We start from the raw sequence: 25,221 nt of genomic DNA, 5'->3' as shown, positions 1-25,221 counted from the left end.
GGGTGTTTTGAGACAGGGTCTCACTATGTAACTCTGGCTGACCTGGGACTCACTATGTAGACCAGGCTAGCCTCAAATTCACAGAGAATTCACCTTCTCTGCTTCCCAAGTACTAGGCCTAAGGGTGTGTGCCATCATGCCCTGCTAAACTAAATCTTTAAAAAATAATTGTCCTCCAGGAAACCAGACTACTATATATTACCATAAATGCTGTGTCCAAGAGTGTCTTTTCCCCAAAAGAAAGAGAGCTATGTGTTAGTTAAAAGTAGTAAAGGTATAAACTGAAAAATGGCTCAGTGAGTAAGAGTACTTACTGTACAAGCATGAGGTCTTGAATTTGGATCCCTAGAACCCATCTTAAAAAAAAGACAGGCATGGCAGCATGACTTGCTGGCAAGCCGACCTAGCTGAAGAGAAATAATGAACCCCAAGTTCAGTGGCAGAATGGGGAGAATGGAGCAGAGAACTGACCCAACGTTGGCCTTCTTGGGTACACAATTCCCCCCCACCACCACCACCCACAACACATGCATACATTGTATATACCACACAAAAAGAAAAAACAGGAAAGACAGATTTTTAAATAGGTTTTAAACTTATTTTATTGTTTTACATGTAAAGAATGTTTTGCCTGCATGTATGTTTGTGTATCATGTGTGAACAGTTCCCATGAAGGCCAGGAGAGGGTATCATATCCCTTTGAGTTACTTTGTGAGCTGCCATATGTGTGCTGTGAATTAAACCCAAGTCTTCTGGAAAAGCAACTTGGTCTCTTAACCATTGAGCCATCTCTCTAGCCCCTAGATAGGTTTTTTAGTAATACTCCTATAATAAAGAAACAGAGGTTTCAATATAGAACAACTAATTCATATGCTGTGTTTGTTTGTTTGTTTGTGGGACAGGGTTTCTCTGTGTTGCCCTGGCTGTCCTGGAACTCTCTCTGTAGACCAGGCTGGCCTCAAACTCAAAGATCGGCCTGCCTCTGCCTCCCAAGTGCTGGAATTAAAGGCGTGAGCCACCACCACTTAGCTCCTCAACCCAGATTTAACAAGGATAGCATAGCTTTACAGCCAAGGAGCTGAGTGAGGGTGTCTCTAGCTGGAGACTACTGAGAGAGACATCAAGGGAAGGAGAAGTCTTACTAAAATAGTCAAACCATCACTGCACTGAAAGTTTCGGACATTCTTAAAATCTCTCAAAAGCTTCATGTCTGTTTGTAGCCATCCATCAGTCTCCACCTGACAGGCAGTTTGGGGAAGTCATCACATTTAAGGGTTAAAAAGAATGGCCTGTGGTAGCTCAACCAAAATAATAATAAAATGATAACAACAACAAACAAACAAACAAACAATCCTACATGCCTAGATTGTGTAAAGCCCTAGGTGCCAGCCCCAACACCACAAAAGGGGTAAGAGGTACAGCTTAACAGGAAAATTAAAAAGACAAAAAAACCATAGAAAAATTAGAGGATGATAAACAGTGACTGCTCAGTTTACTTGCTCAAAAAAGACTGAGAGACTATGAATCAGTGTGAACTATCTCTGCATGGTAGCCCAGGCCTGAAATCTCAGCACTGGGAAGTTGAAGGCAGGAGATTATGTGTTTGTGGTCAGGTTCAAACAAAACAAAGCAAAATGAGAACAAGTAAGTGTGACCTAGGGAGAGGTTCAGCAAAGTGGTGAAACATTTTTAGAGATTTTACTACATAAGGGAAAAATCAAAAAGAAGAAAAGGAAAGTACTATGGGTAGAGAAAGAAAACAAGCAGCATGTTTTCAGAACTTTTAAAAGTTCCAATATGGTGTTGTGACAGCTGGTGAGCTGTTTGCCCTTGATCCCATCATCGATAGGAGATTCAAGAACAGAAGGAAAAAGATTAATCACAAGCCATAAAAATTGGATCAACACTCAACTGAAAATAAACTTGTATTCTGCCGCTTCCCGAATGCCAAGCCAGGAGTACTGTGTTGGGTAATGCGACACCTTCGAGAGGAGACAGCTGCAGGGCCCCTTCCCACCCGCTCCTGGAGCTGCCCTTGGTGCAAAGTCCCCGATTGGGGGACAAACGAGCCTCTGACAACCCTGGCTGGAGGTGATAACACATTGGCAGGTAGGGGGTGGGGTGGCTGTCCAGGCTTCCTTATCTTTGTCTATGCTACATTTTGGCCAGGCTTCACGCTTTGCTCCATAGGACCAATAGGAGAGAGAGGTCTGAGGGAGCGGGAGACATTGCCCGGGCTTTCCAGATGCCTGGAAATGGCTAACAAAAGGGGTATTTATCCGTCTCTTAGCTCTGCAAACACCTTAAGCGGCTTCCTTTCCTTGCCGCCATCTGCCATTCATCACTCTTGACCACGCCCCCATTTGCTTCGGTGCCATCCCCCACCCCCCCCCACCCCCAGGCTCTAGCCGCCATTTCCTAGCAGCCTCTTACAAACTCCTGTCCCTAAAGTGGAATATTCCAGGGGAGGCGGGAGCGGGTTGTTGAAGGGCCTCCGGAAATCTGGAAAGAGAGGACGAGATAGATTCCTGCCCAATTCTCTCCACCCTGCTGAGCCCCAGCCCCCACCCCACCCCTTCCCCTTACTGAGAGCTCCCGAATGAGAACCAGAGAGCGGACTGAGAGGGGTTCCAGCGCTGCTCACAGATACTCTCACCCACAGGTTCCCAGGAACGGCTACACAATCCCACGTGGATCCCAGACATGTCCTTCACTCCCCGATCCCCGTTATTTCCTGCTTCCCTCCAGCACAAGTTTCTGTCCTCAAGATAGCTGACTGAGACTCAGTTTCCTCATCTCTAAAGTGGGAACGGCAATGAAACCTAATGGCATCATGTGTAGGAGAAGCAGGTCAAGTACAAAGGATAGCAGGAAGGAAAGAGGGTAAAACGGACTTTGGGAAACGTCCTGGCAATGTTCAATCAGACCTTCTTAAAAAGGGTTAGGTATATAGCTCAGTGGTAGTGTTTAACATAGGCAAGGTCCTGGGTTCAATCCTCGGCTTCCCTTGACCTGTAAACAAACAAATACATAAATGACAGATAAGAGTTGGTCAAACAGCGCATTAGAAATAGATAAATGGAGCCAGATGGTGGGGGGTGCATGCCTTTAATCCCAGCACTTGGGAGGCAGAGGCCAGCCTGGTCTACAGAGCAAATTCCGGAACAGCCAGGGCTACACTGAGAAACCCTGTCTTGAAAAAAGAAAAAGAAAAGATAAATGGGACACCCACTTAATGGAGCAGCAGTTAGTCTGCTTACTTTTCAGAAAAGTTTCAATTTTCCTTTTCTTCTCTTTTCTAAGCGTGCTTTCCCCAGCACTCTGGGTTTCATTTTTTGTTTGTTTGTTTGTTTGTTTGTTTTTCGAGACAGGGTTTCTCTGTGTAGCTTTGCGCCTTTTCCTGGAACTCACTTGGTAGTCCAGGCTGGCCTCGAACTCACAGAGATCCGCCTGGCTCTGCCTCCCAAGTGCTGGGATTAAAGGTGTGCGCCGCCTGCGCCACCGCCGCCGCCGCCACCACCACCACCGCCACCACCCAGCTGGGCTTCACTCTTTAACTAATTCAAACAGCATGGCTTTTTTAGTTTCCTCCATCTTCCTCCTCCTGGCAGCTACCAAGATTTACAGCTTGCTGCCCTGGGATCTTTTAGATTAAACTGTCCTCAAGCTTGAGGGGTAGGGGGTGAAAAAGCAAGCTGTAGGTTAAGGGCATCGGCTTCTCCTAGAGGATGCAGATTCTGTTCTCAGACCCCACAGGGTGGCTCATTCGAGTTCCCCCAATTCCGGCTTCCATTGGTCCCACGTACACAAGTGGTTCACAGATACACGTGCAGGAGAAACACCTACCCATGCACATAAAATAGTTTTTTAATGTGCAGAAAAGAAGGAAGGGAGGGAAAGAAAAGGGATAAGCAGTTAAGAAACTATAATCTCAGCTGTTGTCTCAGGACCGATTTCCTCTTCCAGAAACCTAACTTCCATCAGAGGGCTGCAGCACATACATCTGTGCACATCTGTCCTGGCCAATGCTAAGGACGGTGGGGTCCATAAAAAGTAAAAAGGTTCCAAGACAGGTACAACCTAACCTCTCACCTCCTCAGACTAACCTGGTGACCCCATGGCCATGTCTGCTTTGCATTCACAAGACTGAACTGCAGTCAGTGTGCGAGCAGGTTGTATAAAGGCTCTCACCACACTCAGCCCGGTACTGGGAAAGCAAATGGAATCTCACTCCATCACCAGTTGTCTAGCAATAGCCCTCAAGGCCCATCTTGGGGGGAAAATGTCATTTTTACTCATAGTGCTAAAAATCATCTTGATGAAAAAGGTGTTGTTTGATTTACAAATGAATTTGGCATCACATTTTCTTATTATTTTCCTGGGGGGATGAGTCAACAATCTTCTATGGTTACATATGATTGTCTCTATTTGGTTACCCATTTTAAGTTCAGATGAATGAATTCTGGAATGAACGAACGAATTGGTGAGTTTTACATTTATAAGCACATTAGCAGAATACACTACATACTTGTCAAAAGACAGCTCACCCCCTGAGTTTTTCAATCATTTCAATCCATCTGGGGTGACACACCACATTCCTAAGGGAGTCCCCGATCATGCTGCTGCTGTTCCACTAACCACACTGGAATTGGACACAAGCTATTGTGGGGACAGTTTCAGGCCATGGTTATTGTAGCCGATAACTTTTTGCTGATATTGCCAAGTACCTTGACCCAATGGAGTGGAACATGCACTTTCCCTCCTCTAACCCTCCGCTGGGTAACTTCTATGCTGGCTCACTAGTGGCGGTGGAGTGTACCTATAGATATGTGAAGTACACAGGGACCAGTGTGGATGCCTTGGCACGTACTGTCCCTTTGCCACCTCTGGTCCTGACCACTGCCATCCTCCATGCTCTTTCCCTTGACGGTTCTCCAGAGCCTGGCTTTCCTACTAATTTATTGTGGTGGGAGACACACCACATGAGAGGAAATTGCTCAGAGGACAACTTTCTGGGCTCTGTTCTCTGGTGTGGGTCCCCAGGATATCAAACTCTGATGAGGGATGGCAGGAAGCATCTTGCCCTGCTGAGCCATCTTGCTGGCCCCATTTCAGTGGAGCAACGGGCGTTCTAGCATCTCAGGATTCAGTTCTTTTTTTCTGGGACTTGGTGACATCTAGTGGCTAACTGGAGCTTTTTCACTCATACTTTGAGAAACTTCTGGAAAAATTTCTCAGCACTATGGAAAGCAAAACCACTTTGAATTTAGTTACTCCTCTGAGAAAGGGTTCCAAATGAGCTTAGGAGAAAAGGGCAATCATTCCAATCCATTTTGGCACAATGGCGTAAGAGTCAAAATGGATTTCCTAGTTTCCTGTCAATTGAAATAGAAATTAGAAATAATTAAAAGAAAAAAAATCAACCAATCAACCAAAAATATAAATTAGAAACCATCAGTTAATCTCAAATCTCACTGCCATCTTTTCTCAATTTCCAGAAATGGTACTTAATGAAGTATCCCCAATACAGGATCAATTAATATAAATTTGGTATCTGTATCCTATATCACAGGGTATTTCTATAGATGCTAAAGCATAGACAACTCGAAGATCCAGTTTCTGGGCAGTCAGATATCCAGAAATATGTACTTCATGTGCAGTCGTTACTGATCTGAGGGTGTCCAGGACTAAAGGTCAGGGAGAGGTGAAACACCTAACCACCATGATACAGAGATGTGAGACACCCACAGACAGAAGTGCTGCAGGTGCAGAAGACTCATGGGAGGTGCAAGCTCCGGTAAACAGACAATCAACTGTGGCTTGCACTTCAAAAGAAATGCTGAACTACTTGCAATGAAAAGAGGGAGAGAACACGTGATCATAAATGAAGCCATTTCTTCACAGTCCCTTTTAGGGTTAGACGTTAGCAGTGGGAGAATGGTGAGCTGTCTCCAAACATGCTCTTGAGTAACCAGTCTCAGCGCAGTACTTGGCACCATCTCAGAACCTTCTCAGGATGGGGTGCAGCAACCAGCCTTTAAATATGTTCCAATGTCACTCATGCAGTGTCAGGGAACAAGTGGTTCACCATCGAGATGTTCTGCAAACCATGAAAATAAAGGGTATTTAAAGTTTTTATTACTGAACAGTGGTGATGCACACCTTAACCCCAGCACTCGGGAGGCAGAGGCAGGCGGAGCTCCGAGTTCAAGGCCAGCCTGGGCTACAGAGTGAGTTCCAGGACAGTCAAGGCTACATAGAGTAACCCTGTTTAAAAAAAAAAAAAAAAAAAAAAAAAAAAAAAAAAAAACAAGGGAAGGAAGAAAAAAGAAATCAAAAATAAAATTGCCGGGCTAGAGACAGCTTAATGGGTAAGAATGCTTGCTATGCAAGCATGTCAGACCCGAGTTCCCATCTCCAGCACCCATGTAAAAAGCCAGCCCTAGTCATATACACACGTCACCCCAGTGCTGTGGTTAGCAGACAAGAGGATCACTGGAACTTACTGGCTGCCAGCTTAGCTGCAGGCTCAGTGAGAGGCCCTGTTAACAAGACAATATGGCAGAGAGCAACAGAACAGGGTACCCAATGTTTTTCTCTGGTCTCTACCAACACTCATGGTGTACACGTGTATGCACGTGCACTTTAACACACACACACACAAACCCAAATTTAGGCTTTGGATGTAGCTCTGTTGGTATAGTGTTTGCCTTTTATGCAAGAAGTCCTGGGTTTGCTCTCCAGCACTGCATAAACTGGAAAGTCATACATGACTGAAATTACAATACTTAGGAGGTAGAGGCAAGAGGATTAAAATTTAAAGGTCATCCATAACCTGGAATATTTGAGACTTTATCTCAAAAAGGAACCTGAAAATCTACATTCAACTGCAGAGAACTTTAAAAGCCAGATACTATATACCCATATAATAGAACATAATTTAAAAAAAATCAAACTATACAAGACTTTTCCAGTTTTTAAAAGGAAGATTTATTTAACAAGTTTCACTTAGTACAATACATCTAAATGGAATTCACAATACAAGGTAAGATTGAAATCAAAGCCTCAGAATTCCATACAAACAACATGACCAAACTCCTAAAGTATTGGTTTTACATCTCAAAATTGTCCCAGATCTTTAAAAAAAAGTGAAAGTGTACACTCACGTGCCTTACAGGATATTAAACCAAAAAGCTAGAATTAACAAACATGCCAAATGTTGTCACTTTGAATCATAGACACAGCTCCTATATTGATTTTTACAGAAAAGCATGTTTCTCAACATGCATCTGAAGGTTCTGATGTATTGTGTGGTATAAGAGCAACATTTAACATAAGTGAAACTGCTTTAAACCTAAATATGCTTACTGCTTAAGTACACTCCTACAACATAACTAACTTGAGGAAAGCTGAAAGTGGATTTAACAGTTATGGTCAATACTGAACTTGTTATTACGTCCTAGATGAATATTTCAGTGTTCAAAATTGCTGAGCTTAAAGTTTGAAAACAATCTTAACTTTCACTTTACAGTAAGCATGGATCACAAGCTTGTAATGCAAAACTGTTAAACTTAATTTTTGTTCTTAAAAAAAAAAGGAGAAAGAAGAAAGAAGCTGACCAGTAGTGATCAGAAGCAATTGTATTTCCCATTTACCAATCATACTGGATATGTTGGACATCCTTCCTTTTCTATCCAGTTCCTATAAATGCACAGCTTTTATTCCTGGAGCTGTTCGGTGTTCCTTCTCTCCCTAAGCAAGGTTTGACTGATAGTCACTTGAGTTTTCCTGAAGAACTTGGTCATATCCACTCATACTGCTCTGACCACCATAACCACCACCATAACCACCACTCAGCTGCTGGCTAGCAGGCCCTCCATAACTAGACTGGTTGGATAAACCCATCCCTCCCATCATCTGGCTACCATAAGCACCACCGCTGGCCCCCGCTGTAGAATTCAAAAAGAGTTCCACATAGCTATGATCGTAAGCTCCTCCACTTGTCCCTGCAGTAGAATTCAGGAAGAGCTCCACATACCTGTGCTGCATATTAGCTTTATCCTTTGCCATAGCTGCCACAGCATCTTCATGAGTAGCAAACTCAACATCTGCCTCACCTGTAACTCTGCCATCCGGTCCTATTTCAATGTGTACTCTCATGGGATTAAGAGGTGAGAAGAAATTGTAAATATCATTCTCAGTGGCTCTGTATGGCAACCCTCTCATGTGTACACAGTGCCCTGTGGTGCTCTGGAAACTGGACCCACCATCTCCATATCTATGATCAGACATTCCTGAGAAACAGTAATTTAGGTCTCTTCCAAATCTATCAGACCCAAAACCATACCCGTCATTATACCCTCCATAGTCATCATAGCCTCCATACCCTCCACCATAGGCACCTCGCCTCATTCTTTCGAACCCAGCTCCTCTGCCAATGCTATTATACCCTCTTCCAGCCCCTGGCCTATCATAAGGACCCGGGCGCTGCATAGTCATGAGCTTTCGAGGGGGATCATAGTGGGTTCGGACTTCAGCTCTGCTACTCTTGAAGATTTCAATGTACCTGTGCCCTATTCTTTCCTTGTGTTTCTTTAAGGCCTTTTCAGCTATCTCCTGTGAAGCAAACTGCACAAACGCCTCCCCTGTGCTCCGCCCCTGAAAGTCCACTGGCAGTGTCATCCCATTTGGCACAATTTCCAACCCTGAAAAGAACTGAACAATTTCTTCCTTGCTACAGCCAAATGGGAGTCCTCTAAGCCGTACAAAGCCATCATTGGCAGTATCAGGACTATTTGGACCTGTATGCTTTAACACCCAATCCATTTCAACACTGTTGGACTTGAATACTTCAACATATCTGTGTCCCATGGTTTCTCTGTCTTTCTTCAAAGCCAATTTCACTTCATCTTCAGATTCAAGTTCGACAAATGCTTCGCCACTTGGTCTGCCTTCTCTGGTGTAGATAAAACGAACACCTGATGTGCCATTTTGGATTTTGCAATCAGAGAAGAAGCGCATCACCTCCTCGGCTGAGCAGGACCAGGGTAGGCCCCTGACCTTCACCACGAACCCCTCCCTGCCCTCTGTGCTCAGCATCATGGTGACTGTTGGGCTCTTGCTGGCAAGCTTGACTCAACACAATTTCAACGTGGCTTTAAAAAAATTAGAAAACCATTGTCATGAAAAATTGTATAAATTATAGTAAGAGAAACAAAGAAAACTATTGTTATAGATTCAGTAACTTTTTAAAAAGATAGCCACATGAACAAAAAGACTGCATTAAATTTTTAATGCATTCACTTAACAATGACTTATTCCATTTCTATTATATATCAGGTATAATTAATTAATGGTGATTATTTCTGGGTAGCAGTACTATAGGACTTGTTTCCATGGATATATACATGGAAAATATTAAGACATTTTTGAACATTCTAAATTGTCTTCACTGACCCAATGTATTAACATCATAGAGAGAAAATTAAAATAAGACTGCAAATAAAATATAACTATATCTCATTATATAAAAATTAAAAATTTCTTTAAATCAAAAGACAAACAAAACTCATGAGAAGATGTAAGTCCATTAATATCCTAAGAATATAAACAACACATGCAAATCAATAAAATCCAGAACTATTAAAGCCTAAGAGATAAACAGAAAAAAATAATGGGAATTTACATATTCAAGCATCTTTTAGATGCCAGGTCCAGTACTCAGTTCTGACATGTAAGAATCAATGAGTCCAGAAAGGGCTTACAGTCCTACAGGAGAAACGTATGCCTTCACCAAAGGTAAGTGCAAATAGACAGAATAAAGGAAGGATTGGTTGATGAAGTGTTATCAGACGGAGGCAGAATGGTTAATTGAAACAATAAACTGATCCTGTTCAGGGATCCAGAAACAATTTATAAAAATTGTCCTATCAATGGAGCAAAACATGGAAGAGTACAAAACTCCAAAGACAGGGCTGTCAAGAAAGAGATTAGCTCCTGAGGGTTTGATTTAATACAAGGAGGCAAGCCTCTTGTTTGGTTCACAAGCATGATGATTCAGTAGTCACACCACTGTGTGACATGTGCCTCCCCCAAACCTGAAGACGTTGGGACATTACCGCTCTGATGCTGGGTGTGGAGAGGGAATATATAGCATCTTCTATGGATTTTAAACAGGAGTGATGTCATTATAGCCCTTTCAGACTCATCACCCAGGCAACTGGAACATTCAAACAGAAGGAAGGGGGCTAGCTGAAAAGAGCAAATTAACAAAATGACCTTGCCGGGCAGTGGTGGCACATGCCTTTAATCCCAGCAACTCAGGAGGCAGAGCCAGGCGGATCTCTGTGAGTTCGAGGCCAACCTGGGCTACCAAGTGAGTTCCAGGAAAGGTGCAAAGCTACACAGAGAAACCCTGTCTTGAAAAACCGAAAAAAAAAAAAATGACCTCTTAGAGGTATGTCAAGAGATTCACTAAAATAGGAGCAAAGAGGTAAGGAAAAAAATCTGTCTAAATAAAAAAGTGGAATCTGCAGGACCTGATAAAAAGATTATGGGTATTAAGGGTTGCTACGTGGGATGGTACTCAGGAGACAGAGGCAGGTGGCTTTCTGTGAGTTCTAGGCTAACCTGATCTACATAGTAAGCGCCAGGCCAGCCATGCAGAGCTGCATAGTCAGACCCTATCCCCAAAACAAACAATAACAAAAGATATAGGACTGCAGGCAACTTAGAAATACTAATAGTGGGAGAAATAGTCTTCCCTAGAGAAGGGCACACTGATTGGTTATCCAATACCAAATGGTCAGCTCTGAAAACATGCATACTAATAACATTCTACAGACTAAGCAGGTTGTATCTATATATTTAGGAATATGCACACATATGCAACAACTATGAAAAAAGGCCAGGAATTTGAAAGAGCACAAGGTGGGGAGGTGTTTAAACATGGGATGGTTTGGAGGGAGGAAAACGGGACAGGGAAAATGATGTAATCCTATTATAACTTCAAAAAAATTTAAATACAGGGAAAAGTCTGGGAAATGTTCAAACTTTAATCACTGGAAATGAAATTTAAAGTAAAATAAACCTTTTTAACACCCATCAAAAACAGTGGCAATTAAACAGTGATAATAAGTCAACATTAGTCACAAACTAGAGATCCCTAGAAGAGTGAAAACTGATGACTATTCTGGAAAAATATTTTGGTAATAGCTAGGCGGCAGTGGCACACGCCTTTAATCCCAGCACTCGGGAGGCAGAGCCAGGTGGATCTCTGTGAAGAGTGAGATCCAGGACAGGCACCAAAACTACAGAGAAACCCTGTCTTGAAAAACCAAAAATAAATAAATGAATAAATAAATAAATAAACAAACAAACATTTTGGTAATATTTACCACACCTTCTGACAGAAAATTCACTTCAGGTATGTGCCTTAAGGAATTATCTGAAATTAAGAGCAGGACTTATTGAACTATATATTGTTTGAAAGGCATTTTAGGAAGAAAACTGGAACATTATACATTTAATATAGTTATAAAATTTTAACTGATTCAAGATCAAAGATATTTTTTAAACTCAATTATGTAGAAATAAAAATTCACATACCCTTTGACCCTGCTAGAGTTTCTTCCAGGAATCTGGTCGACAGAAATACTTAAAAATTTTTGCTGCAGCACTGTAATGGTAGAAAATCAGAAAACTAAATAGCCATCAACAGAGATGGATGAATTATATGTCTACTTTGTAAATGGAGTTCTATGCAACCCCTTACAAAAGAGAATTGCCCTTACCCAGAAAGATTTCCAAAACACATTGAATGAATGAATACATATAATATAATCCTACTTCTATTAAAATACAAGCATAAAACCAAGTGTATAAATGTGTGTGAGACGATGTGAAAGTAGCTTCATGTAAGATAAACTTTAAGAACAAATGGAGGGCAAGTGGAGGTGGCCTTTCACTTTTTAATACCATACACTTTCGTAGTTTTAATCCTTTAAGCTCACTGTATTGGAACAAAAGTAATCTTAGAAAAAAAATATAAGCATTGGAAACATGACAAAATTTTTTAAAGAACATTTTGTGTGCGCTGATGGAGATTGGATCTCAAATGTTAACAGTGACTATTGAGTTTATGTTTTTTTTTCCATTTATTTTTTTTATGTGCAGGCTTAACGGTCTGCTGAAAGAATAATAATTTGACAAAACATCCCAGGGACTATGGTGATTTCTACAGCTCTCTGCCTCAATAGATCCTCCCTAGTGGCTGGGAGGTTTTGCTTCCTTACATTTCCTGAGAAGGCCACCAGGACTCTGTTACCTAACGTAGTAACCAGGATTTGTGAGTTAAGAATCTGTGTACTTATACCTGTGCTACAAGACACTTTTTGTAACTGTAATAGAGTTGGGTAGTGCTGAACTGTGTCCTTTTTAAACGAATATGTTACTTTTCGAATGACCAAAATTCAACTCGCAGATCGTTACAAGCAGAAAAACAAACGTTCCAATAATTAAGTAAAAGCATTTATTGGGCGCCTCTCGAGCACGCAGTAGTTGCCCAGCTCACACTCTAAAGGTGTAATGCACTCGGGACCCCTCGCGACCATCGGGCAGTTTGAACAGTTGAGCGCCTGAATGGATGGAGCGGTACTTCGACCGCGGGTCTCAGGATGGTTTTTTTGTTGTTTTTTTTTTCTCTCCTAACTCCGGCCGTGTTTTTGAAACGCTTTTCACCTTACGGTTCCCTCTTGCAGGCAGAGGGGGAAAGGTCCCCCGAGATCCGGCCACACGAACTGATTTACAAAAACACGCACGCAGTCACGACCGTCCACCATTTCCCCACCAGGCGCAGCGCAGGCCGCTTCCCGGCACTCGGGGAGGGGGAGGGGGGAGGAGGACGCGGGGGGGGGGGGGGAGCCGAGCACGAAAAAGGCGGAGGCGACCCCGAACTCCGCTCTGCTCTGCCTTATCACCACCCGGGGTCCCCATTTCCCACCCACACACCAACCTCCAACGAGACCGGGGGGATTATCCTCCTTCTTCCCTCAAACGGCTATAGCGAGACGATAGACGACGACCAGAACTACTTCTGCTCACGTAAGCGATTGGTCACGTGAGCGCCTACGTCATGTGAGATCTCGGTCACGTGAGCAACTCTCGGCTTAAACTCGGGATCAGTGAGGTGCCGCACTTCCTCCCCGTTTGGAAATGGGGTGGGTCAAGGTAAAGAGAGCGCCAATATGATTGGTTAATGTATGTCTTACGTGATTGTTCATTGGTCCACCTCTGGCGATAACCGTCCAGTTGCCTGAGAAACGATGATGTCATTACTGAATAGATCATCCATGATTGGTCCGCCCCAAGGATAAACTTAAAGCCCATGTTAACTGCAGGAAACTAAACCAAAAAATTCCTGTGAGCATGGAGCTTTTGAATGGAGATCCGGCTTTGGTCTATGAGCTTGCGCTTCCTCCCCTGGCCTTAATATTCTGGAGCATTCTTGGGGCTAAAGCACTGGACAATGGCTTGGCGCGGACTCCTACTATGGGCTGGCTGCACTGGGAAAGGTTCATGTGCAATCTCGACTGCCAAGAAGAGCCTGATGCCTGCATCAGGTATGAAATATTGAGCGTGTTTGTGTGGGTGTATTTGGTAGAAGAAATGGGAACATTTGAGCTCGAGGGGTAGATTCCCCTACTATTGTTGCTTTTTTATCCCCAGCAAAATATTCATCCGGGATCTGGACGGTCCCTAAACTGTTATCAATGTGAGCTGTCCTGAGGTGGAAGATAGCCAGCAGCCAGTGCGTTGCTCCCGCTCCATCTCTTCCTGCACTGGGAGTTTTTCATATATCATTTGGTGCCATGCAGACCCTTTAAGTTTGTACTCTGCCCTTGTTTAGTGCTAGCCTTGAGCTAAGCCATAAGCACGGTTGGAATGGGTAGGAGGATGACTAAGACCAATGCCATTTTTTCTTTTTGGATCACGAGTTCTTTGCTGTACTGAAGCGAGAGTTAGAGAAACCATGAGATTACTGAGCTGCCCCTCAACCCCTTTTCCTTGAGTGTGGCATCAGGCTGGAAAGTTGACCTGAAGGAACTTTGCACATCAAAGGTGAGAGTTGAGACTGGGTACAACCTATCTGATTCTCACAATCCTAGTTTACAAACTAGAGTAACATCTTTTTTAACTCGAGGAGCTGACACAGAAAAAGCTGTAAAATTGCTGGGCATGGTGGCTCAGGACTAATCCCAGCACTCCAGAGGCAGAGGCAGGCAGATCTCTTAAATTCAAGGCCAACCAGTGCTGCATAGTGAGACCCTGTCTCAAAAAGAAAGAGCTTACTATCAAAAAAAAAAAGAAAAAGAAAAGAAAAGGAAAGAAAGAAAGAGATGTAAAATGGTTATCTCACACAGATGAACTTTCAGTTAAATAAACCCATTTTAAAAACCAACCATTCATGCCCTGACCCCCTCAATTAGGCAAATAAAACAGATGTCTATCCTGGCATGTATAGGAAATGAATTGTAAGCTTACAAATATATGGACATTTTTCTAGAGAGGAGATGTTTTCCTTTCTTCAAATTCTTAAATGAATCTGTGATCTAGAAATGATTAAGAACCAAGTATTAGATATTGAGTGACTGCCTTACAAAAATTATTGAAAACATAGTAAGATCACCCAGTGGTGCAAAACGGCCTCTAAAGGCAGCTGCCACAACTCCCGCTGTGTTCACAAATTATTTCTCTGAATGCCTGTAAAGATAAAATCAGGGTGTTGGTCAGATATCATAAAAGAAACTGGCTTTCTAATTTTCATACTGTCTGTTCTATCCCTGAGATAAAATTTGTGGCAATTTGCCAATACAGGCTTTTTATATTTTTTGTTTTGTTAATTGTGGCTGTTTTGGAGTTTGTTTTTGTTTGTTATAAAACTAATGCATGGTCATTGCAAATAATGTAGATGGTAAAAATAATATAATAGAAATTAAGACTCCCCCTCATTTAGTTGTCTAGAAATAATCATGGTTAGCATCCATACACAACCTTACAATTATTGTGTAAATGAATACACAGATTTCTAATTGACTTCCACAAAAATAGTATCACTTTATGTATGAGTGGATAACATCAAGAACTCAGTGCCCTTAAATTCTACTTCATTGTACCTTGAGACAAATCATTTATCTTGTTTTGTTTTTCTCGAGGTTTGAGGACATGGCCACGGTCCTTGCAGATGCTAGGAGAGTGCTCTATTACTGAACTTAATTCCTTGCACTTGGATTTTGGGGACATGGTCACCCTACGTGGATCAAGCTAGTCTTGAACTGGGGATCCTTTTGCCACCACTTCCTATTTGCTGGGGTTACAGGCGTGCAAGATCATGTCCAGTTTAATGATTTTTCTTCTAAATTGGGCTGGGGTGTAGCTCAGTTGGTACAGTGTTTGCCTAGCATGCACAAAGCCCTGGGCTTTGATCCCCGTCATCTGGTAAACAGAGAGTGGTGGTGCACATTTAAATTCCAGTATTCAAGAGGTGGAAGGAAGCAGAGATATCAAAAGTTCAAGTCCATCCTATGCTACAGAAGCCTGGGATACAAGTGACCTCAAAAAAAATGTGCAGAGTATATATAGTACCTGGTACAGCGTAAGAACTTGATAAATGCAAATGTCTGTATATGCTCTAATTTATTTGTGCAGTCCTTTGTTTTCTTTTTTCTTTCTTTTTTTCTTTTTTTCCGTTTTTCCTTTTTTTCATCCTGGAACTCACTCTGTAGCCCAGGCTGGCCTTGAACTCACAGAGATCCACCTGCCTCTGCCTCCCGAGTGCTGGGATTAAAGGCGTGCGCCACCACCGCCCGGTGTGCAATCCTTTGTTAATAGCTACTTGGATTCTTCAATTTTTGTGCATCCTATTCTTACCTGATTTCTTTTCTTCTATTCTTCTTCTTTTTTTTAATGAGAAAGGTCTCACTTTGTAGGCCTGGCTTGTCTGGAAATCTAAGCAATTCTAATGCCTCAGCCTCTCAAGTGTTGAGATCACTGTCATGCGCCACCACGACAGGCAAGCTCCATACTTTTCTTAGAACATTAATTCTAGGGCCCAAAGGTATGCTCATTTTGATAACATCATTCATTTCCAAAGATTTCGCAGATATATGTACGCAACAGTGTATAAGAATGCCTATTTCTCAACAATATATCCAAACCTGAATTTTGTCATTCTTTTAAATCTTTTGCAAATCTGCTTTGTATTATTCTTTGTGTATTTTTCTGCCTCTGTGGAACTTGAACCCAGGATCTAACATGTTAGGAAATATACCCCAGCCCTTCCTAATGTCCATTGATTTAATTACTAAGGAGGCAGAATGTCTTTTCCTACTTTCAATCTACTCCTTGAACTGCTTCCTCCATGGACCTCCCTCCCCTGCTTTTTGCCGTTACCCTATTTAACCACATCACCTGCATTTTCCTTTTATTCCATTAGGTTCCGGTCTCGTATATATTGCAAATACAGGTGGTTCTTGACTTTGAGTTGTTTTGATATTCATATAATGGGACATATCAATTCTTTCATTATTTCTGGCTTTGGAGTCTTAATGTCAAGAAATCAAAAGTTAAGACACAAAGTAAAGAGCATTTTATTTGGATGCAGAGTAAATTTGCAAATGGGAAACAAAGACTCAGTTCCACTGAAATAGCATTCCAGAGGGAAGGTGAGCTTGAGGTTTTGTTTGTTTTGTTTTTGTTTTTTCAAGACAGGGTTTTCTCTGGCTGTCTGGGGAACTCACTCTGTAGACCAGGCTGGCCTTGAACTCAGTGGTCCACCTGTCTCTGCCTCCTGAATGCTAGAATTAAAGGCATACACCACCACTGAGCTTGGGTTTTTATTTTTACTTATTTCTTATGTATACAGTGTTCTGTCTGCATTTATGCCTGCAGGCTAGAAGAGGGCACCAGATCTCATTACAGTGAGCCACCATGTGGTTGCTGGGAATTGAACTCAGAACTCTGGAAAAGCAGTCAGTGCTCTTAACCTCTGAACCATCTCCTCAGCCCAGCTTGGGTTTTTATAAGGTGATTGGATTGCTAGCCAGGCGGTGGTGGTGAATGCCTTTAATCAGATGCAGAAGCAGGTGGATCTCTTTGAGATTTAGGCCAGCCTGGTCTATACAGCTGGTTCCAGGACAGCCAAGGCTACACAGAGAAATCCTGTCTCAAGAGGAAAAAAAAAAAGGGAAGGTGATTGTGAAACCTTGTATTCTTAGAGGAAGCTAGAAGACTCATGGCATGAAATGGGTGGATCTCTTTCTGAAGCCTTGAATTACAGTAATCTTTGTATTATAATGCCATGTTACAGTAGCTTCCTTTCTTTCATAACACAAACCATTTTATCTTTCAGGTGAGCTTTTCAAATATTTTGCCAAATTCCTTCAAAAGTCTTTTTGGAGTTTGTTCAAGGTTTTCTGAGCCAAGACTAAGATAATATTTCTCCATTTATTTAAGCCAGTGAGGAGCAGGATAGTTTTAACATATGATTGATAAATATATTAATGTCTAGGTATCTTAGCTTTTTTGGTTTTCTGTTTCTGTTTTTCTGTTACTATTGTGAATGAGATTTGTTTAGCTCTATGTAGGAAAAGCTGGTACCAGAAGAAGCTGTCTGTTATGCTAACTCTTACTCTGCTGGGGTTCCTCTAGTTGTCTGTAGGCCAGGCAGACCTTGAACCTGCAAATCGCCCTGCTTCAGTTTCCTCAATAGCTGGAATTACCAACCTGTGTCACCACAACTTCTGAGTTGCAATAACTTTCCAATTTTGTCATGTATCTCATTCTTATTTTAATTATTTGCAGTTTTTGTTTATTTCTTTTTTTATATCTGTTTTCTTTTTTTAAGAATTTATTTGTTTTTATTTTATGTGCATTAATGTATGTATGTCTGTGTGAGAGTGTCAGGTACACTGGAACTGGAGTTACAGACAGTTGTGAGCTGCCATGTGGGTGCTGGGAATTGAACCCGGGTCCTCTGGAAGAGCATTCAGTGCTCTTAACCGCTGAGTCATCTCTCCAGCCCCTAAATATTCTTTTGTTTGTTTGTTTGTTTTTGTTTTTTGTTTTTTTGAGACAGGGTTTCTCTGTGTAGCTTTGCGCCTTTCCTGGAACTCACTCTGTAGCCCAGGCTGGCCTCGAACTCACAGATATCTGCCTGGTTCTGCCTCAGGAGTGCTGGGATTAAAGGCGTGTGCCACCACCGCCCGAAAATAAGGTAGGGAATTTCTTTATGGCAATGTAAAGGCAGGGTAAGACTAGGTTTCTTTTTTTTCTTTCTATTATTTATTTATTTATTTATTTATTTATTTATTTATTTATTTATTTGGTTTTTCGAGACAGGTTTTCTCTGTGTAGCTTTGGAGCCTGTCCTGGAACTCACTCTGTAGCCTAGGCTGGCCTTGAACTCACAGAGATCTGCCCGGTCTGCCTGCCTCCCGAGCTAGGATTAAAGGCATGCGCCACCAATGCCTCGCGTTTATTTCTTTTGTGGTTAGGGAAAGAACGGCCCCACCCTTCTGTGAGTTCTGGGGCAGAGATTGGGAGGAAAGGGAGAAGAGAAACAGGAAGGACAGTTAATTTTACCTGTATGGGTTGTGATTACTACCACAGTGTCACTGCATTTTTGGAAACTGTGAAATCCCAAGCTGCCTTAAAATGGGAGCGTGTAAGCATTCATCTAGTGAATTGGAATGACCGTTGGAATTCCTTTTTCAGTGAGCAACTGTTCATGCAAATGGCAGATCTCATGGTCTCTGATGGCTGGAAGGACGCAGGTTATGAATACCTCTGCATAGATGACTGTTGGATGGCTCCAGAAAGGGACTCAAAGGGCCGACTTCAGGCAGATCCCCAGCGCTTTCCTAGTGGGATCCAGCACCTAGCTAATTATGTGAGTTTAAAGCTGTTTGTTTCTTTTCTTATGGGTCTGTATCACTTACAAAAGCTTATTGAGAAACAGGCCACGTGATACTTCAAAAATGGAATGGTTGCTGTTATCTCAACAATAAATTATGATGCTTACCAGGTGGAATTATCATCACATCAGCCTATACACATTTTGCAATAGCTCCTGAGGCCTGCCTTTATTTTTTTTCTGTAACCACTGAATTGTCTAGGAGAAAAGGAGAGCTTGATTGTGTCAGCATGCTTGTATCTCCATAGCAGTGTGGGAGGTTACCACAGTTATACCATTCATGAATTATAAAAAATGAAAGCAAACGTTCCAGAGACTACTGAAGGCAAATGAAGCCCTGATACTACCTAAAGGCAGTTAAGCAGATTTTATTCAGGACTGTAGGAAAAAGGGTCCAGCTCCAATCCAGATGGACAAGTGAGAATCTACAACCAATGAGCAAATCCTGGGAGTTCGCTAGATGGAGAACTGCTAAAAGGAAACATGAAGTCAGGGGATGGTATAACTTAGCAGGATTCTTGCCATAGTGAGCTCACCCAGAAAGATACTGTGGAGGCCAAGACAGGAGGAGATTCCGAGAGACCTAACTGAAATGTAGCCAGCCTTTCTCAAGATGTATCTGTTACCGTTTTGGAAGGAGACCCTTTGGGATCCCATGAGGAATGTTAAAGTGGCCATAGCTTTTTCCTCACTTCTGTGCTACAGTTCACCATGTATAGTTAGAACTATCCTAGCAGAGTTGGAGGATTTGTTCTCTGCTTCCCACAAACTCAGCTAGAAAACTCGAGTGCTTTAAGGAGGCTAGCCCCCAAGACCCGGAGAACTACACATCTCTCTGCTCTAAGCCTTAGGAAGTCCCCCTCCTGTTTTTAACTACTTCCTGATCCATCCTTCTCATTTCAGGTCCACAGCAAAGGATTGAAGCTAGGAATTTATGCAGATGTTGGGAATAAAACCTGTTCCGGTTTCCCTGGGAGTTTTGGATACTATGACATTGATGCCCAGACATTTGCTGACTGGGGTGTGGATCTACTAAAATTTGATGGTTGTTACTGTGACAGTGTGACATCCTTGGCAGATGGTATGTTTTTTTTAAATTACATTTATCTTTAAAATTACATTACAATCAACAAAATAAAAATGATTTATGGTGTATGTGCTGTGATGCCTGCTGAGAAGTCAGAGGACAGCTTGCGGGAATTGGTTCTCTCTTTATCTGTGACTACCATGTGAGTCCCAGGGATCAAACTCAGGTCGTCAGGCTTGGCAGCAAACACCTTTACTGCCTGAACCATCTCACCAGCCCACATAGTTTATTTTCTTCCAGAAATACAGCCATAATCATTTCTCAGTCTTTACTTACCATCAACTGAAAGATCAAGCCACAGAGACAAGAGCTCTGAGGCTAGAGGAAGCCGAGCCTCCAAAGAACTGATCTCAGTCATTTATTCATCTACGTGGGATTCATACGTGCCTAACTATGGCACGTGGCATACACTGTGTACTTTCAAGCCAAGGACTCGGAAAAGGAATGATAATTAGTAATGATAACTAGATCTGACATCGTTTGTGAGAGTCCAGAACGTCACAGATAAAGTAACATCTTACCCCTGCCTTTCCTCTATATATGCATCATCTCTGCACTACCTCCCCAGAGCAACCCTGGCAGTCACAATTTAAGCAGAGAGCAAACTATCCCTGTCACTGGTTTACAATATAAACATGGACCTTCCAAGTGGCCTCTTCAAATGTTTGGCACTAACTGGAAATTCCCTTCTTTCCTTTATTTTACCCATTGTTTTCTCCTACAGGTTATAAGTACATGTCCTTGGCCTTGAATAGGACTGGCAGAAGCATTGTGTACTCCTGTGAGTGGCCTCTTTATATGAGACCCTTTCATAAGGTGAGCTAGTGAGCCCAGAATTTCAGAATCTAAATTTCAGAATGCTTGTAATTATAGTCTAAGCTTCCACTAACTGGGAAACCATCTCTTATTTTCTTTTCCTTTTATTTCACTGTTCATATCTTATCACCGGCAATCCTGCCAGTATTCGCTCCAAAAATCCATCTTGAATTTACTAACTCTTGTCCTCCCCACCACATCCCCACTGGCCTTCCAGGCCACTCTCATCTCTCACCCAGCCTGCTCTGACAGCCTGATCTCCCTACTTCTGCCCTCTTCTCTACCCCCACCATTTTCCAAGCAGCAGCAGAACCGTCTTCTGAGAAATGTCAAGGGCATCCATCCCATCAGTCACCTCCTTAAAACTTAACTGGCTTTGCATTGCACTTGGGGTAAAATCCAACTCCATTACCTGCCTCTTACCTGCCTTCTATCCTCCAAAGCTCTTTCCCTCACCACACTTTGTCTCTTCCTGTCCGTCAGATACCATATCGACCCCACTGGTGTATATTCACTGTGCATGGTACTTGGCCACACAAAGACATTTCCATATGCATCTATGATTATGTATTTGCTTATTATTTCTGCCAAGTCTTCACCCAAGATTTTAAAAGGGCTGGCTACTTAACATTGAAATCTGAGCAGGTGCTCCGAACTTGGGTCTTCTCTACTTTAAATAGCCTTCTGCCCATGCACTCTCTAGTCCTTAGCTGCTTGGTTTCCCTGGGAGAGCTTTCCTTTCCTGTTCACTTGTTTGCCCATCTCCCCACTAGAATGTAAATCCAGGAGGGTAGGTCTTTCTCACTGTTTCCCAAGCATATGGCCACTTGAATAAGTATTTATGGAATGAGTCCCTATTATTTTCTTTAAATCTTTCTATAGTCTTTTTCCTGAGCATTTTAGCCCTTGGATAGCACACCTACATATCTACAAACTGATTCATTCCACAAATTACATGTCTCAGATTCAGATTTTATCATGTTTGATGGCATCCTGTATAATTTTACAAGCCTTATGTTTGCTCATTTAGATCACTGTAATTATTTCATTACAAAAACAGAAACATACCCATTTTGGCTAGTTTACAGATTCCAGTAAAAACAAAGTTCTTTCATAATGCCAGTACCTAGACACCACAGTTCAGTGCATGTCCAGCATAAATAATATTAAAGTCACTTTAAACAGGTACTTAAAATTGTATGGCCTATTTATAAAGTGAACATCTTCTAGTGGAACTCCCTTACATTTAGAACTCTAAAAGATGGTCAGGCCTTGTTATTTGTTATGGGGAGACTTTTGATCTGTAGACTATAGAGGCTATCAGTGCATCTCACAGTAAAGTTAAGACTGCAAACAATTCTGTCTTTACAGCCCAACTATACAGATATCCAGTATTACTGCAATCACTGGAGAAATTTTGATGATGTTTACGATTCCTGGGAAAGCATAAAGCGTATCTTGGCCTGGACAACATTGAACCAGAAGGAGATTGTTGAAGTCGCTGGACCAGGGAGTTGGAATGACCCAGACATGGTAAAGACCTGAGCCCTCCTCATTTGAGAGCTGGTCGCTTTTTTTCTGTTGGTGCCTGGCTCTGAAACCAGGGCCTAGCACAAACCAAGCAACGTTTCTAGCACTGACCTACACACCCAGCCCTGGGAAGAGGCTCTCTGTGAGCACTTACATCACAGTGCTGTGGAAAATGGTTTCTCTCAGTTGACCATCTAGGAAATTTTTTAATTGTTCCAGCAGGCATTGGGTAAGCTGCTTGGAGTCTCAGCACTCCAGAGGCTGAGGCAGGAGAGTTGTTCCAAATTCAAGGCCAGAAGGTTAGCCTGGACTACATAGTAAAGACCCTATCTCCAAAAAAAGAAAAGAAAAAAGAACTGAGGGGGCCCCTGCAGGTATCCTGTCAGAGAAACGAACCTGCAAAGAGATGAGATTGAAAACCTGGTGCAGATTGACTTTGTCAGCCTGGATCAGACTTTGGGGAGTCTAATGCCAGGCAGTTCACTGTCAACATATTGAAAACACTACAGTTTGGGTAAAGGCTTCCAGGAAACCATCAGTCCAATTCCAGGTGCACAATAAAGCTTAAGGTGTGACTGCATAGAAACTCCTTTACAAAGTACATGTGACCCGTTCTATAGCTAAAGGGCCTAGAGTCTAGTGTGGTCTCTGACTGATAGCATAGAGGTCAGCAGGCCATAAAATACATGTGACATCTCACCTAAGGATGGATAATGGTCTAGGGAGGGAAGAGTCTGGGATAATCATTCTGGGGGGGTTTGAATGAGGTCTGCCTCTATAGCAAAAGGTGGGTGAGGTCTGCCTCCACAGACAGCAACGAAGTCACCAGTTTGTTAACAAAATCCACTCCCAGCCTTCTGGACAGAAAAACGGGTATTTTATCTCCTCGGGTGAGAAGAGGCCCTTGTGTGTTTAACATTCCTGGCTTTCCTTAATGCCTCCCTGAGTACGAGGACCTCTGTACCCTCAGCAAACAACAAAAACCCAAAGAGTTGAATCTTCTCTCATCTGAATTATTTCCCTCTTCGTCATAGTTAGTGATTGGCAACTTTGGCCTCAGTTGGGACCAGCAGGTAACTCAGATGGCCCTTTGGGCCATCATGGCAGCTCCTCTACTCATGTCCAATGATCTCCGACAAATCAGCTCCCAAGCCAAAGCTCTACTTCAGAATGAGGATGTAATTGCCATCAACCAAGACCCCTTGGGCAAGCAGGGGTACTGTTTTAGAAAGGTAAGTAATACTTCCTGACCAGGAGTATACTTTCCTGCCTTCAAGTTTATGATTTGCACTATTTGTGATGGCCTTTTAATACTTAACTATCAAATTATCTCAAGCCTAACTGTGCTATATGAAGAAATGATTGGCTTTTTCTCAGTTGTATTTCCCTCGAACTTGAGAACTGTGTAGTTAAGTAGTAAGACTTTGTCAGAACTGTTACTGGGTTTGGTTTTGTTTAGTTTTTCAATACAGGGTTTCTCTGTGTAGTGTTGGCTGTCCCGGAACTCACTCTGCTGACCATGCTTGTTAGAGGGTATCCACCAGAGAAAACTACTCTGACAAGAGCTTAAACCAATAGGAAGGTTTTTTATGGTTTTTCCAAGACAAGTTTTCTCTGTGTAGCTCTGGCTATCCTGGAACTCCTTCTGTAGACCAGGCTGGCCTCAAACTCAGAGATCCTCTTACCTCTGCCTACCGAGTGCTGGGATTAAAGGTGTTCAGGATCCCAGTGGTTTTTTTTTGTTGTTGTTTTTTTTTTTTTTTTTTTTTTTTTTTTTTTTTTTTTTTTTTTTTTTTTGCTTTCCAAAACAGGGTTTCTGTGTGTGTAGCCCTGGCCATCCTGGAATGCCCTCTGTGGACCAGGCTAGCCTTGAACTCAAGAGATCCGCCTCTATATCCGGAGTGCTGGGATAAAAGGTGTGTGCCACCACGCACAGCTAGACATTACTTTTTAATTTCTAAAATATGCTGCTGGCCAATTTTAATTTTTCCTCCAAGTCTATGATAGTTCTGACAATAAGGCTGAATATCAAATAAGGCCAGTAATGGGGTTCGCACATGCTCACACTTCTTTTCTTGGCTTTTTAGGAAAAGGACATCGAGGTTTGGGAACGACCACTCTCAAACTTAGCCTGGGCTGTAGCTGTGAGGAACCTGCAGGAAATTGGTGGACCTCGTTCTTACAGCATCCAGGTTGCTTCCCTAGGTCAAGGAGTAGCCTGCAATCCTGGCTGCACCATCACACAGCTCCTCCCTGTGAAAGTACAGCTAGGCTTCTATGGATGGACTTTAACCTTAAAATCTCGAATAAATCCTTCAGGCACTGTCTTGCTTAGGCTAGAAAGATAAGCTAGACTATCTAAAGGCAGAGATGTACATTAAATGGCCAGTTTTGCTAAGAACTACTTTCTGTCTCTTTCCTGTTTCCCCTTCAAATAAAGCACCCCAAAGTCATGGCCTTTAAAAGCTACTTCAAGGTAAGTTTTTGGAAAGGCTTTTGAAATAAAGTGGGTACTCCTGTGCCAGGCACTGTAACAGATGCTTCAGGTATACTGGTTCATTTTAGCCCTCATAATGCTGAGCCCGGTGTTCTACCTACTGGATTCTGTAGGGCCAGGATTAAAAAAGCCAAAACTTTGCCGGGCGGTGGTGGCACACGCCTTTAATCCCAGCACTCGGGAGGCAGAGCCAGGCGGATCTCTGTGAGTTCAAGGCCAGCCTGGGCTACCAAGTGAGTCCCAGGAAAGGCGCAAAGCTACACAGAGAAACCCTGTCTCGCAAAACCAAAACAAACAAACAAAAAAAACCAACACTTTTAT

At 42.5% G+C, this 25,221-nt stretch overlaps 2 protein-coding genes and 1 non-coding gene across 3 annotated transcripts; 2 read left to right on the top strand and 1 right to left on the bottom strand.

The window, feature by feature from the left end:
* Positions 1 to 6,966: 6,966 nt before the first annotated feature.
* Hnrnph2 (heterogeneous nuclear ribonucleoprotein H2) lies at positions 6,967 to 13,146 on the bottom strand. Its single transcript, XM_059250339.1, has 3 exons — positions 13,013 to 13,146; positions 11,608 to 11,677; positions 6,967 to 9,155 (listed from the first exon to the last, which is right to left on the bottom strand). The coding sequence occupies exon 3, from the start codon at positions 9,100 to 9,102 to the stop codon at positions 7,753 to 7,755; it is 1,350 nt and encodes a 449-aa protein (XP_059106322.1). The 5' UTR covers positions 9,103 to 9,155; positions 11,608 to 11,677; positions 13,013 to 13,146; the 3' UTR covers positions 6,967 to 7,752.
* On the top strand, positions 10,026 to 10,128 carry LOC131900317 (small nucleolar RNA U13). Its single transcript, XR_009376215.1, has one exon. It is a non-coding gene; the product is annotated as a small nucleolar RNA U13 (small nucleolar RNA).
* Positions 13,147 to 13,337: 191 nt separating the features above from the next.
* Positions 13,338 to 24,804, top strand: Gla (galactosidase alpha). Its single transcript, XM_059250341.1, has 7 exons — positions 13,338 to 13,619; positions 18,772 to 18,946; positions 19,874 to 20,051; positions 20,782 to 20,873; positions 22,245 to 22,406; positions 23,438 to 23,635; positions 24,491 to 24,804. The coding sequence occupies exons 1-7, from the start codon at positions 13,426 to 13,428 to the stop codon at positions 24,749 to 24,751; spliced, it is 1,260 nt and encodes a 419-aa protein (XP_059106324.1). The 5' UTR covers positions 13,338 to 13,425; the 3' UTR covers positions 24,752 to 24,804.
* Positions 24,805 to 25,221: the final 417 nt, after the last annotated feature.

Source organism: Peromyscus eremicus, chromosome X, assembly GCF_949786415.1.
Source record: "Peromyscus eremicus chromosome X, PerEre_H2_v1, whole genome shotgun sequence".
Taxonomy (NCBI): Eukaryota; Metazoa; Chordata; class Mammalia; order Rodentia; family Cricetidae; genus Peromyscus; species Peromyscus eremicus.
The sequence above is the reverse complement of the archived record's forward strand: the minus strand, read 5'-3'. Positions and strand labels throughout refer to the sequence as shown.

What these genes read in the sequence shown, in the direction of transcription:
- Hnrnph2 (XM_059250339.1), bottom strand. Translation starts at nt 9,102, where the DNA reads ATGATGCTGAGCACAGAGGGCAGGGAGGGGTTCGTGGTGAAGGTCAGG.
- Gla (XM_059250341.1), top strand. Translation starts at nt 13,426, where the DNA reads ATGGAGCTTTTGAATGGAGATCCGGCTTTGGTCTATGAGCTTGCGCTT. An exon ending in GAGCCTGATGCCTGCATCAG is followed by an intron (nt 13,620 to 18,771) that starts GTATGAAATATT and finishes TTCCTTTTTCAG; the next exon opens with TGAGCAACTGTTCATGCAAA. An exon ending in AGGGGTACTGTTTTAGAAAG is followed by an intron (nt 23,636 to 24,490) that starts GTAAGTAATACT and finishes TTGGCTTTTTAG; the next exon opens with GAAAAGGACATCGAGGTTTG.